Source organism: Chelmon rostratus, chromosome 17 (assembly GCF_017976325.1).
Source record: "Chelmon rostratus isolate fCheRos1 chromosome 17, fCheRos1.pri, whole genome shotgun sequence".
Lineage (NCBI taxonomy): Eukaryota > Metazoa > Chordata > Actinopteri > Chaetodontiformes > Chaetodontidae > Chelmon > Chelmon rostratus.
The window spans coordinates 3,202,631-3,218,173 of NC_055674.1; the positions used below are offsets into that span (position 1 = coordinate 3,202,631).

The 15,543-nt window shown below is 44.1% G+C and overlaps 1 protein-coding gene across 1 annotated transcript in view; it reads left to right on the forward strand.

Annotated features, from left to right (window-relative positions):
- Window positions 1–8,243, forward strand: part of cacng2a (calcium channel, voltage-dependent, gamma subunit 2a) — a 60,507-nt gene extending 52,264 nt beyond the window's left edge. Inside the window, exons 3-4 of the mRNA XM_041957165.1 lie at window positions 6,131–6,271; window positions 7,435–8,243. Of these exons, the coding sequence (XP_041813099.1) occupies window positions 6,131–6,271; window positions 7,435–7,970 (677 nt within the window). The 3' untranslated portion in view covers window positions 7,971–8,243. The remainder of the gene's footprint in view (window positions 1–6,130; window positions 6,272–7,434) is intronic.
- Window positions 8,244–15,543: the final 7,300 nt, after the last annotated feature.

Consider the following 15,543-nt stretch of genomic DNA (forward strand, 5'->3'; position numbering starts at 1 on the left):
ATACTACTTATCACTGATGCATCAGTGTTAATCTAATAATGACATGTATAACAGTACACTGTGCTGGTAATATGTTTTACTTTAAGGAGGATTTTGATGCAGGAATTCTACTTGTAGAGGAGTATTTTCATTGTTAAAGAGGTACTTAAGAAAAGCATCTGAATACGTGTTCCATTGCTTGGAAATTGCTCTAGTTTGCCAAAAAAAAATGGGTCCCAATTCTAACAGGGAGCACAGATCTTACAAAAATAGAGGAGCTTTATTTATTAAGTCACATACTGCAACCTCAAATCCAAAAAAGTTAGGAATTGTAAATAAAAACAAACAAACTGTGAACCTGCAAACTGAGTCCATGTATTAATCTCCTTTATCCAATCATCACTCCTCGCTGTTTTCAGTTGAGTATATGTCAGAAAGGATAAGCAGGTTATCACATTATGCTTCATCATCCAACTTTTTTGGAATCGCATATATAAGAGAAGCTCAAACTTACTGTACGTATTAATTCATTCTATGCATAAATAGGATGAAAATAGCTGTCCCAGCATCCCTCTGTCAGAATAATGTCAGCCTGGTTGAGATAATTGCCATTTGTTGAGATTCACAGTTGCTTTTCTTCAGTTTGAGAAAATGCTGATATGAGTACAATGCTAATTCAGTCTCCTACCAAATGTATACAAATTACCACCCACCAGTTTTTGAAAGCCTTTTCATTCTTTAGCTTTTGGTATTAACTTTCATTTATTTCAGCGTTAAGTCGAGCTGCTGAGACAAGTAAAATGAACCAAGAAAATCACATTTCATTGCAGGTTTTTGTGCATATCTGATCAGTAAGAAAACTTCAATATGTCAGAGGTGGCTGACATCATTAGCCTGTAGCTAATGTTTAATAGAAGGTCAACATCAGCTCAGCATCTCAACAGATCAATATATTTGTCTCACCCTGTGTGGAACTGTTAAACATGGTGTATCATGAACCTGTCCTTTTGTTTCTGCACTAACACATCCAGAGACTAGTCCCTGTCTATCTGTCAGCCTGTCAGTCTCTCCGCTGCCTCCCCTGGGGTGCTGCTGTGCTTAAACATCCCTCCAGGCAGGATCCCAAACTCTGACAGGGACTCAGCCGCTCCTTAAAAGATGGAAAGTGAAGATGTGAAAGCTCCACAATGTGGTGAGGGAGGACTGAGTTTAAATAGGTAGCCTCTCTGATAGATGCAGCCTCACCGCCTTGGGGCATAGTTATTGTCCCTCCAACAACTCCCATGGTCAGAGCTCACTGCAGGCAGCAAGCTGCTCAGAGACACGGCTCTCTGCGCCTCATGCGTACGCTATGCGAAAACTGACACACTCAGTATCACGCAGGAGAAGAGAGTGCATCCTGACGTGAAAAATCTGCAGGGAATGCAGCCTTTTCTTCCGAGGTAGAGCGTGGTCAGCCAAACCCAGGGGCAGCAAACTGGGGCCCGATCCCGGGGAAGGCACAGTGCATGCTGGGAGGTCACTGTGAAGGTCACTGCACTTTGCAGTGTGCCGCTGAGCACGGATGTTAATACAAAGAGTGCATGGGGCCGGAGAAGAGCTGCGGGCCAGCCGATCCTCGAAGTCATGCAAATGAGTTGGATCTTCTTGCCCTGGAAAGCTCCAACATCACGAGTCCCATCACTGCTCAAGATTTCTCAGAAGCTCTGCAAACCGGAGGCACTTGTTCTGTGGAGACCAGCTGCCGCACACAGTTCTCATGTCTTTGGATATAATATGGTTTGAAGAAGGGTTCAAATAAAATCTGCTTTTTGAGGCAGATACTGTTGTGCTGAGGGTGCCAGTAATCAACATTTTGCACTTTTATAAGAGCGGTCACAGTTTGCTGAAAATTGTTCAGCGTCTCCACAGACATTTATTCTTACTGGGAAGAACAGCATTTTCTATTGAAAGTAATTTTGTATTAACTGTTTAAGGCAGGATGATCCAGCTCCTCTGTTTAGTGGAAAGAGAGACTCTGGCCTGCACTAGACCTCTATTAACAAAAAACATATAAAGCATGCATTAATAATAATATTTTATTTACATAATTGGGTTTTATTCTGTAAATTTTGGCTGTTCTGACCGATTGACCAGAAGTTGTTGTCCAATACAGCGAAATGTTTCCGAAGATTTTTGGCTTTTCTTACAGACAATAGAGAAACGGCAGGACACGAGGGCATTAGATGCAACAAAGCACTATGGCCAGATTTGTTTTGCTTGTAAAGCTTTCCAAATAAACAAATTTTACATAATTCATTTCAGACGTCCGTCTTTACACGCCGTGTTTGCATCGAGGTGTTTTAATGCACATTTTGAAATATCGCAAACCCCTCCAAAAAACTTCCTCATCTTTGCAAAGAAGTCTTTACACTCGCTTGAGGTGGTTTTTGCCTTTTTCTATAAAGTGTTAATGTGCTAAAGCTGGAAACACCTTTGCCAAATAAGTTCTGACATAACTCACACGACTGATCAGCTGTTACCGCTCCTCGTCTTCATCATCTTCATCGCCAGACAGCATGAAACGTGTCCAGTACAGGCTGACATGAAAGGGCAATTACACTCTCCTCACTTTTTCTCTCAGGTGTTTAAGGCGACTCGTGTTGTTTCCGGTTTCCGACATTCTTCTTCTTCTACTCTGTTTATTATAGCCACGCGTAACGTAGCTCACACCGCCATGTCCGTGACTGTCAGCTGCTCAGTGAAATAAAAAATCATCTCATGATAATATTTGCTAACCCCTGCATGTTGAAGCTGAACCGTTTTTACCCTTTCCTCTCTGCAACAGAGCCTCTCTGAGGTTTCTTAAAGTTTGGTGTCACCTTGAGATCCCGCACCGTTAAACAGCCCCACTGTCAACAATCAATACATTTGGCTGGCCCTCTATCCCTCTTTTGTCTCTGCAAATGAAGCTGATGGATGAAAAAGAGCCCCGGTGCCCTCTCCCAGGTAATGTGCTGTGAACGGCCGTGTCAATATCTTCAGGGTTAACAGGATGGAGGGATGGAGGCTCGAGACGGGGGGAATTTAGGAAGAGCGATGCATTTAGAGCGGGACACAGGAGCAGGGTCGACTCTCAGGACAACTTAATATTTAATCAACCCACCTCGCCGGTAACCCTAAACCCCACAATCCCCTTTGGTCGCGCAAGGAGACAAGCGGGAGGGGGGGGGGCGGAGGAAGACGGGGGGAGGACGAGACGACACTTTATCTTTCAAATGGTCTTGCGCTTTGACTGAGTGCGAATTAAGTGAGAGAGAGAGAGAGAGATGGAAAAGAGAGAAAGAAAAGATGAGACGGGGGACGTTTGCTGGGTGACAAAGACGGCGAGATGACTGTGCACAGTAGACAGAGACAGACAGACGAATGAAAAATGGAAGATGGTGAATAACGGCATTAAAGTCTTCTTCATCACAGAGATTGGAGCTCCATCGCTGGGCTCTTTCAGCCAAGGTTAAAAGAAGTGATGAGTACATCATGATGTTGAGTGATGACATGATGAGTACAGGTGGGACACGGAGCAGAGACATTGCAGTGTTGGGTCAAAAACACATGAAGGTTCTTAGAAAACAGATTACTTCAGTCTTCTGGTTAGATTGAGTGACGTTTAATGGTTTTAGCCACAAAAAAGAACCAAATGTGAGGAGAGAATAGGTGATTTATACATTAATAATTACAATAATTTGTTTTTTTCCTTTAAGCACATTACAGGTCATATGAATAGCATTACTAAAAAAAAAGTCACACAAGTGTGGAGGACCACAAGTGTCACGATAATCATTATAAAGCATTCAATTGACTGATATCTGATTGGACAATAAAAACATAATGTATCATCATTCATCCATTAATTAAATAGATAGGTCAAATAAAAAAATACTTAATTTAAAAATAGATTAATGGATAAAAATAAATTCAAAATCTACTTAAAATACAGTTTTAAAAGCAAAGTAAGGAGCATTTACGTGATGCTCTGGGCCTTGATCATCTTGATCATCAGCTAGACGAACTCTTCCATGCACAAGTGGCCCTGCAGCCTGTTTTAAAGTGTTGGACACAATGAACATCACATGGATTAGTTATTTCTAATGAGCCTTTCCAGTGCTTTGGGTCCATCAAAGTGCTCAACAAATGCCACAGCAACCTGTTTGTTTAAAAACTGAATCAGTGCAGCCTCTCACGCTGGGGCTGAATATACAGTCTATGAAGCCTGTGAACATACTGACTAAAGAGTGAATACTGCAGCTTCCAGAGACCTGAATCACTGTGAGTCTCTTCACTCCATCGTCACATTTCATGCTTCAACATGGCTGCAGCAGCCTGTATTTAAAGGGGATGTTACAGACGGGTGTGAAGCTGGTGCTCCTCGAAGCTTGACCACGCTGTCTAACCAGTTGCTGATGTGATGAATGATAAATGCTGTGTGCTTGTGCACCATTCTTCTACCTTAATGTGCAAAGCGGCTCACAGTTTGCCTCTCATTCACCACACACGCACACACACACACACCGATGGTGGCAGAGCTGTTGTGCAATGCGCTGGCCTTCCTGCTGGACACACTTTGGGTATCGGTGTCTCTCTCAAGGACACTTTGACATGTGGACAGAAGGAGCCACTAACCCTGAGATTAGTGGCTGACCCGCTGTCCCTCCACATGAAACTGCACCACTGAAATCTTTCTGCTTGCTCATTCAGCTGTATGCATTTCTAGATATTGTGTTTATATACTGTATGTCAAGGACAGGATGGGCTCAGCCAATCACTGCAGTGGATCCTGAGTGTGCTGTGTTTTTTTTTTTAATGAGCCTTGTACAACCAGTGGACAACTGACAACCAGTACGACCAGCACATACAGTACGAGGCAGCCTCAGCAGGCTCTGGTCTTGCTGTACTTACTGTTGAGAGCCCAGTGGAGGGTGAGCGATGAGCGTCCAGCCAGCCGTGGCCACCGTTTGGCGCTCTCCTCCACTGCAGCTGTTGACTGCTGCCTATCAGCCCGCCTGTGGGCTGAGGGTGGCTTTCCCACCGAGCATGTCGGGCGCCAGGAAGCCTCAGGGTGTTGGAGGGTAGAGGATAAGTGAATCCCTGCTAGAAGAGAAGGGGGGCAATGAATGGCAGCAGGTATGCGGGCAGATGGGCCGCCGGGAGCCCCGATGGCGGGTCCCCGTGGAGGTGCGGGCGGCCGAGTTCAGCACAGAGCCACCCAGCCCGGCGTCAGCACTTTGGGGAGAAGCTGGGAAAGTGCTGAGGCGGCAGCCATGTGGGGAGATGAGGTGAAGTGGTGAAAATTTAACCAGCCTGATGAAAGTTTAAGTGTGCATGTTAAACAGGAGAGAGGGGGAGGGATGGGGAGAGGTAAAGCATGAAAGGCGAGAGGAGGTGCCTGAGAAAAAAAAGGACAGGTTTGGGAGATTTCCTCGCTGTTTCCTCTGCATGACTCAAACAACAGAAGTCTGCGTCTCAAACCCCGGCGTGACTCTAATTTTACCTGACACCTAAGGGCGTAACGCAGCTCTTTTTTGACCCTGGCTCGACCTCAAAAGCATCATATCCCTCTTCCACTTTTTGCTTCTTGATAATTAGCTGCAAGGACGCTGTTGTGTTTCAAGGACGCGGGCTGCATCCCTCTGCACTGCGGCCCGGCCGATATATACATGCCAGAGCCCCGTAGCACTTCGGTCGACTGCCGTTCACATGATGCTACATAAAGCAGCCAGTTTCGCTCTGTGGTCTGCGGAGACGGGTGCTGAGAGAGAGGGAGAGTCAAGCGGTGTGATTACATAAGGTTGGGTAACAGGCTCACTGTGGGGATACACACTCACTACACAGTGTTGATGGAGTCTTTCACAGGCCTGATGGGGTGTTGATTAGGATGTGCTCACACACAAGGAGCAGATGCTGAAATGGATTCTAATGTGCTTTTCTCTCTTTGTTTCTCCCTCCCTCTGCTTTATGCTCATCGCCTCTTTCATCCCTCATCGCCGCTGCCGTTTCCCCCCTTTCTTTTGTTGCCCCCTTCGGCTGTTCTCCTCTCCGTGTGAACACCAAATCACATCCCATTCTCCCGTCGCCCCCCCTTTTCTCTTTGCCGCTGTCCTCCGCTGATTTCCAGGTGCGGTGCGAGCCTCCAGCATCTTCCCCATCCTCAGTGTCATCCTGCTCTTCATGGGGGGCCTGTGTATAGCTGCCAGTGAGTTCTACAAGTCACGCCACAACATCATCCTCAGCGCGGGAATCTTCTTTGTGTCTGCAGGTGAGTTTTGACCCGACAGTGACTGTCGCTAACCTCCATGACTGCTTCCTGCGGTGGCTTCACAACACAAGCCTTTCACTGGTTCATGAATAGAAACCTGAAACCAAAATGTATTAAGCTTATATTTTAACATATGAATTAATTGGTTTTCAATGAATTTTTACTGTCATGGGTTCCTGTCAATGTCACTCCATAAATGCTTAATAGATACTGAACATTAAACTGAGCCTAATTAAGCACTATTGATGAACATGTATATTTCTTACATACATGTACAGTGCATACAGTACATACTAACCCCAGTTTGTGCCACTAGCTTATTATCTTTAAACTCAAGTTATAGAGATAAATATCACATTTTTCTGAGAGTAAAAACCCATAAGGTTGTTTAACAAGACTTTTTATGTGTACTTTTTTTGTTAAAATGCAATATGAAGTAACAGGGGTGCAATAATGTAATATTTAGAAACAAAAAGTGCGTTATTATTTCTAACTATTGCTCCAAATAAAACCGGATGTGTTTGGAAAGTCCGCACATGCATCACTCTGTCTCGGGCTGTTGGTCGTCTCTTGCACTGCAGCTACAAGTCACTTCTTCTATTCTTCCTTCTTTTGTCCTCTTTTCTTTTCTCTTGATCCTGTTGCTGGGCTAAAAGCCACCCACTGGGACTCATCTCTAAAAATATGGTGTCCCTGACACACTTTCCCTACGATCCATCTTCCCAGATATACCACGTCAAACATTTCTCCGTGCGTGACTAAACTAACAAGTCAAAGTACATACATGTGGGTATGTGACGGGCTCTAGCAGAGGACACGGCTCCAACATGGATTATGTTGAGCTCTGTCCCAAATGATCTGCATCAAGACCTGGAGCCGCCTTGTTTTTTTTCGCTGCAAGGGCAAAGATTAGGAGTGTAAGATCAGTCATGTTGGATGGAGAGTTGGACAGGGTTAGTACACTGCGTACAGTGCATGAATCAGCACTCCCAACATATTGGACATGATAGTGTACATCAAGTTGAGCACACACTAAGAATAACTCGGCCTATGAGCTCATCCCGACTGATACTTTGTGTCTTGTTTTCTTCTTTTCTTCGTCCTTTTCCCCATGAACCCATTACCCACAACCCACCGCTCTCCTGCACCTCCCAACCCTTCAGGCCTGAGCAACATCATCGGGATCATCGTGTACATATCAGCTAACGCAGGGGACCCTTCAAAAAGCGACTCCAAGAAGAACAGCTACTCATACGGCTGGTCCTTCTACTTTGGTGCCCTCTCCTTCATCATGGCCGAGATGGTGGGCGTCTTGGCCGTGCACATGTTCATCGACCGCCATCGACAGCTCCGAATAGGGGCCCGCGCAGCCGACTACCTCCAAGGCTCGGCCATAACGCGGATCCCCAGCTACCGCTACCGCTACAGACGCCGCTCGCGCTCCTCTTCCCGCTCCACAGACCCATCACACTCCCGCGACACCTCGCCGGTGGGCCTCAAGGGCTTCAGCGCGCTGCCGTCCACGGAGATCTCCATGTACACGCTGCCCCGGGACACCCTCAAGTCCTCCGGCACGCCCACCGCCACCTACAACTCTGAGAGGGACCACAACTTCCTGCAAGTCCACAACTGCATCCAGAAGGACCTGAAAGACTCGAGCCACACCAACACAGCGAACCGCCGCACCACGCCGGTATGAGGGAGTCGACACAGGCCAGGCCAGCCCGGCGAAGACCAGGAGACACGGGAACCCCTGTGGGTGCAGAACGCCCCAGGAGAAGATGGATTTCCATGTTTATAGACATTTGTTCTTTTTGTTCAGCTGCATGACTTTTCCATTACCATTGTTGAGAGAGTTTCAACAGAGTCTGCTGTGTTCCTGGATCGAATGGCAGAAGCGTGAGAATGGGTCGGGTTGTCCCGAGAGAGCGACATCTGTCATTTTATGCGCAGGGTTTGTTGATGAGGTTTGGGGCACTGAAAGGCAGGGTGGGAGGGGGTGGGCATTTATGAGATAAAGAATTGATTTCATGATTTCATAGCCCTTTGGTTGACAGTTTTGCCCCACAAGTTTGGTTGGAGCAACAGGTCAAGCTCCCCCTCAGCCAGCCCACCGCTCAGACATACAACTCTTTTATTTATTGACTCATATGTTCATTTTTTGCATTAAAACTGTGAATTGTTACAGTTTGGGATTCAGTAAGAATAAGCCCAATCTGTAATCTCTAACAAAGGTACTATATATATGTATTACTTTTATAAATAAATTATTACGTTAATAACCAAGAGTTACAGACTTTACCGAAGCAAAAAAGAAAAAAAACAAGTTAACTAAACCAAGTGCTGTTGGTAAGACGAGAAAAGACTCTTTTAGTATCTGTTCATTTGAAGGTCGAGAACAAGACGAGGTCCTTTAGGTAGCGGCAGTACACAGCGACTGAGGCCACCGGAGGCAGATGCAGACAGTCAACAGTAGAATAATATCTATTCTTTTAATAGAACCTTCTCGTCTTTTTCTCAGTCCCTGTTCGCTTTCTTTTTGGGGGGTCGTAACGGGAGAGTTGAACCCCTTAACAGAAAGAGCCAACAAAAGGGGTCAGAGTTCACAATGCAAAGACTCCAAACACGACTTCTGCAAAATAAAAAGGAAGGAGCAGAGGGGAAGGAAAAGAAGAGGACGCCAAACACAAAAATAAAAACAAGTTAAATATGAAATAGTACAAGAGAAGCTAAGTGACTCACAATTTCAGAAATTAAATGCATGCTATAAAATTACAGCAAATCTGCTCTTGAGAAACTTAAGTTTTAAAGGTTAATAATTATAAGGGGAAAAAAAGCAAAGACGCTAAAGTTTAAAGTATTAATGTTTTCATGTGTATTTTTCTTATGTTTTCTTTTTTATTATTTAGTTCATTTTATCTTATTGCTTTTGTGAGACAAACCAAACAATCTACATTGAACAAAACTGCTTTTTTAAATGGTTTGGTTGATTTCTTTATAAATATATAAATATATGTATGTATGTATTTTATTTTTAAAACTCACACAGCCTTAGTCATTTCTTTGTTTCTTTTGATTTTTAATGTGTTGTTCAAATTGAAAATGAAATCTTTAAAGGTGCCAAAACCGAATGATCCTATACTTGGATGCATCAAGTCCTGATGAATAAAATACGAACCCTAGGGGGAACAAATCACCATGTTTCACTGCGTGTCTCTGCCACACTTTCCCTTCTAACACCTTCTATCAAACAGTTAGTTTTCAGCACCGGCACTCGTCTGTCTGTCACATCATCGTGTCTGCAATGCTGTTTTCCCATCCTACAGACAGCAAAAAAACAAAGCTGTTTTTGAGAGGAGATTTGTCTTCATGGTAAGCAGGAGAACAGAGCAGGAGCTCCCATCCACTGTTTTTCTTTCAATTGTTTCACCTGTTAACTCCATTTACTGATGAAGACCGTGACGAGTTCAGGGCTTTACTGTTCTCAACATCAGGAATTACATTTGAACATAACAACTGTGTGAAACAATCTGTTTTTCATTCTTATCCCTTTCATCATGTTGTTGTCCTTCAGATTTACATCCAGGTGAGAAAATAATAGTAATAAAGGACATACAGGATTGTATGTACACTATGTGTGTATATATGTATATATTAATCACATACAGGCACAAAAATGAGTTCATTTCATCACAGTGTGGGGACTCACCTCCCATCTGGGGACAAATAATTCAGTCCCCACAAAGTTTTTTTGGGGTTAGTTTTAGAAATGAGACTTAAAACTTAAAGTGAAAGTAAAGGTAACATAGGGATGTATGGTTGTAATTAAGGTAAGCTGTCAGGATACAAATGTATATCAGTGCTGTCTCCTGTGTGTGGGTGGGTGTGTTCTTGCACTTCTGTCTATTTAAGATAAGATAAGGCAAGATAATCCTTTCTTAATCCCACAGAGGGGAAATGTGCAGCGTTACAGCAGCGAAGGGGACAGAAGCATCATTAAAAAAAAGCAAGTAATGATAAAGAAGTGAACAATAAATAAGTAAAACAGATAGTGGTTGTACATAGGTATAAGTATTGACAATGCACAGGTTAGTTTACACTGATATTGCGTGTAAGTGGATTGCCGGTCTGCCGGTCAGCAGCAGGAAGGAAGGAGCTGCAGTATCTCTCCTTCACACTCTGCGGGTGAAGCAGCCTGTCACTGATGGAGCTGCCCAGCGCTGTCAGAGTGTCCTGCATGAGCAGGGACATGTTCTCCATCAGGGGTGGTAGCTTAGCCATCATCCTCGTATCTCCCATCACCTCCACTGGGTCGAAGGGGCTGTCTGTTACATGTTAGCAGTCGAGATGCTAAAAACTTGCAGAGTGTGCATAAAACTACGTGAAGTTGTTGTGGTTTTCAGGTTGTCAATGTGCTGCTCTCATGTTGCAGTTGCAAAAAGTTTCAACGTCAGAAAGGTGTAAAGGCATGGGGATTCAAGCAGTACCCAAAGCTCCGAAAATCTCTTTGTTTGGAGCATATCCATGCCTGTTAGGGAAGTATTATATCAGTGATCAGTAGTAAGAACAGCAGTATGTATGTGTGCTATTGTACTTCTATCTTGCGAGAACCGATTTGACACGAAATGAAGAAATGCTTTTAGAGGCTGTTTCAGGCTTGAAAATGGCCAATTCCTCAGACGCTGAATATCAACACAAAATACTGGCATCAGGCTTCGCACATCAGCCTTTATACAGCCATAAAAATAAAAGCTGAGTTGTCAGATATAAAACCCTGTGTGCTCTGCTAAAACCACAGCCTCTGCCTGCTGTTGTAAAAGGGCGATAACACGCTGTAATCGACCACTGGGAGTCACAATCCGAAAATATCAGCACTGGCCCGCAAACGCCTGACAAACCCCGGCTTCGACATGAGTGTGTGCCTGTAAGTGGATTAATAGAGTCAGACAACACTCAACTTCCTGCCAATTATACAAGTTTAACACAAAGTTAATGTACGTACAGATACTTCATTAGCTTACTTTTTAACATAAAGCAGCTCAAACCAACAATTTGTTATTTCCTCAGAAGAAACTACATGGTAATTTTGCCTCCTGCTGCAGATACAGCTCTTTCTAGGACATCCCTGAGAGAGAAACACAGGTTTGCAATAACACCACCCAGTTTATTCTACCAGCAGCCTCCCTGCAAAGAGAACATCCAACACCTTTTTGCACTACCGCCCTAAAAGCATTGCTTTCAGGGCCAAACATACTGCTGGGAGTGTGTGTATGTGTGAGGAAGCGCTCACATATGCTGCTGAAGCAGATGTACAAAGCAAATCTATTTGTGAGACAAAAGGGGTTCATTCGTCGGGACCGTGGTGTGTTATGTATGTGTGAGCTGAGTGCAGGGAGAGCTGCTTCCTAGAAAAAGAACAAATAAAAGGAAGGGATTCACAGCATGAATAAAGTTCTGACTGATAGTATGAACATTATGTGCTTCCCCAAGTTTAGAGGCCAGCAGTTTCATCAAATAAGGGAGGAGAGAAAAAAAAGTTTCTATTAGAAAAAGTGCTGAGATCCTGATTTGCCATTATCTGAGTTCACTGACACAAGCCGCTCTCCATAAATTTTGAGGGGGAAATATGTCAATGTAGCAGTCTAAATGAATAGGGCTTTTTTTATGTATAGCCATCTTTATTCAGAATTCATAAGCAGAAGTCATTTTACAAGCCCAGATTACATTAAAGAGAAAGTGTGTGTGTGTGTTGGGGAGGAGGCTTAGAGATAATAGCTCTCTCGTAAAGCAGCACCTGTCTTTGGTGTCTGAATGTCACATTTTTAATATGTTTTAGGAATGAATAAGTCTTTTTTTTTCTTTCCCTCCTCACCTCCTCTTCAGCTCTTCCTCCCCATTCTCCTCTGTCTTCTCCGACTTCTCTCTCATAACATTTTCAGTGCAAAGTCACAAATATTGCAATGGGCTGGATCTGCCGGCTCACACCAGGTTTCAGACTTGTTGAAGTGATTGGTGTTTTTTAAGTGGACTTGCAAGTTACAGGGAAATACTTTCAAATTCTTTAAATTGATCGTTAGCTAACTTATTTTATTTATGAAATGGTGAAAAACAACACAAATATATCTGAAAACATGGAACAATCGCTGAGCTAAAGGGTGCAAGTGACATTAATCTGTGTTCCCTTCCATCCAGCTCCTGACAGGTTGATTCACTGTGCAGGTGTGGGATGCAGAAATCCTCCTCCTCCTCCTCATCCTCCTCCTCCTCCTCCTTCTTCTCTGGCTCCTTGCAGAGGGAGTTGGAATCCAGAGGAAGCGAGACATGTCCTTGAAGAGTCAAAGCCTTTTTCTTTTTTTTTTTTTTTTGGCAGGCTATCAGAGTTGGACACTGGTGTCAGGGAGGGTCAGGGCGAGAGCTCCACCACTAATACTAATGATATTAGCGCTGGAGCTGTCTAATAGCTCCACCCACAGCTGCACCATCCAGGCGGAGCAGGGCCCCATAATGCTCAGAGGCCACATTTCCATGCTCTGTTTGCTGGAGGGCACAAAGTGTCATTTATTGGAAACAGGACAAGAGGAGAGAGAGAGGACAGGGTGAAACCTCTCTTCTTGCCTTCTATTATGTGCTTTTGTATGTGCGGATGTGTGTCGCTGTATATGTCTGTCCTTCTCTGATTGTCCTTCCTTTAATTCTGGGCCTTGAATATACTTCATATTTGAGAATGAAAAATCAGGTCTTGAAGTCTTTGATAGTTAAATGGCCTCTTAAAAGATAACTCAAATATGTGTGGCTGAATAGGTTTGGCTTGCATTCCTGTCTTTTATGATAATATCGTACTCACCTACTGTTACATAACTGCTGCTGAGATGTGGGAAGGCAGTGACATTGCAAAAATAAGTGTGATGGAGCAAAAAAAAAAAAAAAAACAGAAGCAGAAGCAGTGTTTGCAGGAGATCAACACACATTACCCGCAATTAGCAATACTGATTTACACAGTGAGGAGATACGGAGCAGCATTATCCTTCATTTGGAGTCGCTTTTGTGCCCTACAGGTGAATGTAGGCCAATATTCAGGTTTTTTGCTCTGTTTTTGGTCTCCACCCACTCCAGAATGAAGTATCTGACTCAGATAAAACCATGATAAATAAATAAACTGACTGTCGTAAACCTCCATCACGCTTTCCAGACTGACTGTCTGGTTCAACCTTGACTTATTTATCTGTTCTGTGCATAAGTGCAACGAGGAAGGAGTAAATGAGGAGTGTTTGGGTTTAAGATCGCAAATTTATGATTCCACCAAGATATTTTTGACTTTACCAGATCACAAGCAAAACAAAAATTGCGATATCTCTCTGACTTAACGATTGGTTGAGTCTGAAACGTGCCCAATTTGTGTCCTTAAATCTCTGCAAACGGGAAACTGAAACTGCAGTTTGCTGTGCAAGAAGATGGGAGGACTTAGCCTTCATCGCCAGGTCTCTCCTCTCCAGCATTTGACCCCCTCCTACCTTTGACTCACCCTTTCTCTCTTATTCCTGCCGCGGTGATCAAAGTGTCTCTGCAGAGATCAGAGAAGTGGTGGATTTTGGGGTGGGGTCACTGAGGGGAAGGTATTGGAGGAAATGAAGCCTGAGGAGCACACAGTCTCCTCATGGCTGGGAAACACTGATTCTCCCTGCCTGAGCCTGGCTGCCTGCGAGGTTACATAACCTCACATCAAACCAACTAATGACCTTTCTCTGACTTTACTGGACAACGTTCTGGGACAGAGGAGAAAGCACCCATGGGAGCTGTGTGGGTGCGTCACCCGAAGCCTCCGAAGCTAACGCCAACTTTAAGTCACCGAGAGGTGGCTGCAGAGTTCGACGTTCATTCCCTGTGAATTACTGCTCCGGCAACAAAATGCAACCTGAAATGTGTCTGGATTTTCGTCGGAGGATCTTTTTCCTGTGTGTGCGAGCACTGAATCTGTATGTGCAAGCCTTTGCATGTGTGTGTGTGTGTGTGTGTGTGTGTGTGTGTGTGTGTGTGTGAGCGAGAGATGCGGCCTGTTGTTTGTGCTGACCAGAGAACAGTTGCTGACTGCGCTCACCCCGGGTTATTTTTGGGTCATGCAGAGTTGAGTGGCAACAGAGAGCTATAAGCATGGTCAACCAACTGAAAAAGAAAAAAAAATCATTGGAGCAAACATAGTCTGAAATGACACATTCACATCACCCCCACTGTAGATACAAGCAGTACCAAGCTTCACCATTTCCTGGATAAAAAATATATGGACCAAAGCGGAGTCTGAGCTCTGTCACTTCTATTTTACAAATCATCTGAAGCTTTTAAATCCAGCTCTTGAATAGAGGGCAGGGTTTTTTTTGAAGAGAGATAAAGAGGAGGAACCAAAGTAGGCTACAGCACACAAAGTGCTCTGGGATGCGTGAAGCAAAGGGAGCGCTGCGCTCTGCCCTCTGGTGGTGCGATGGGAGACGGAGCGCAGGGCTGCCTCCGTCAGCTCAGGGAACGCTGTGTCCATGAACGGGCCTGGAATACTGATGCCACAGTGCAGGGGTGCAGGAGCTGCAGTCTGGCAGGCCCAAGAGGAACACTCAGATTCACCGTCCTTTGCAGGCTAAAGAGGATCACTGCCTTCTTTGTGATAAAATGCAGCTTCAGTCAATGTTGCATATGATTGGGCTGGAAATTCTTTGCATTTAAAAGCAGCCAAAACCCACACATGCATCTTTTGATGCCTGGCAGGAAGAACACGAAGGCTTTGACTCCTGCTCATTTCTAGCATAAAAAGAAAATAAAAAGTATGACACGTAAATGTTTTTTAGAGGTTGCCAAAATAAATTTCAGTGACAGAAACCGTAACATGCGTCCATATGTTAAAGGATTTCATCCATGTAACAGAAAATGAAGCATCATCTCCAGCTCCTCCACCCTGCAGCAACCTGTGGTGTTTTTGATTTCACCTTGTAAATCTAAAAGACTTCCACGGTGGCTCCAAACACTGATTGTCTTCATTGATTCATTATTGAATCTGCACATTTGAGTTTTGATCAGTCAATTAACCGTTTAGTTTGAAAAAATACTGAAAATGTCTAAATAGCTCAATTTCCCCAGGTCCACAGTGGCGACTCAAAATTGCTCATTTGGTTTTGTCCAACCAGCAGTTCAAGACCCAAATATATTCAATTTGCATTGTTATAAAACAGAAAAGAAAATACTCATATTTTCGGAGCTGGAGCCTGTGATTATTTGGTGTTTTTGCTTGA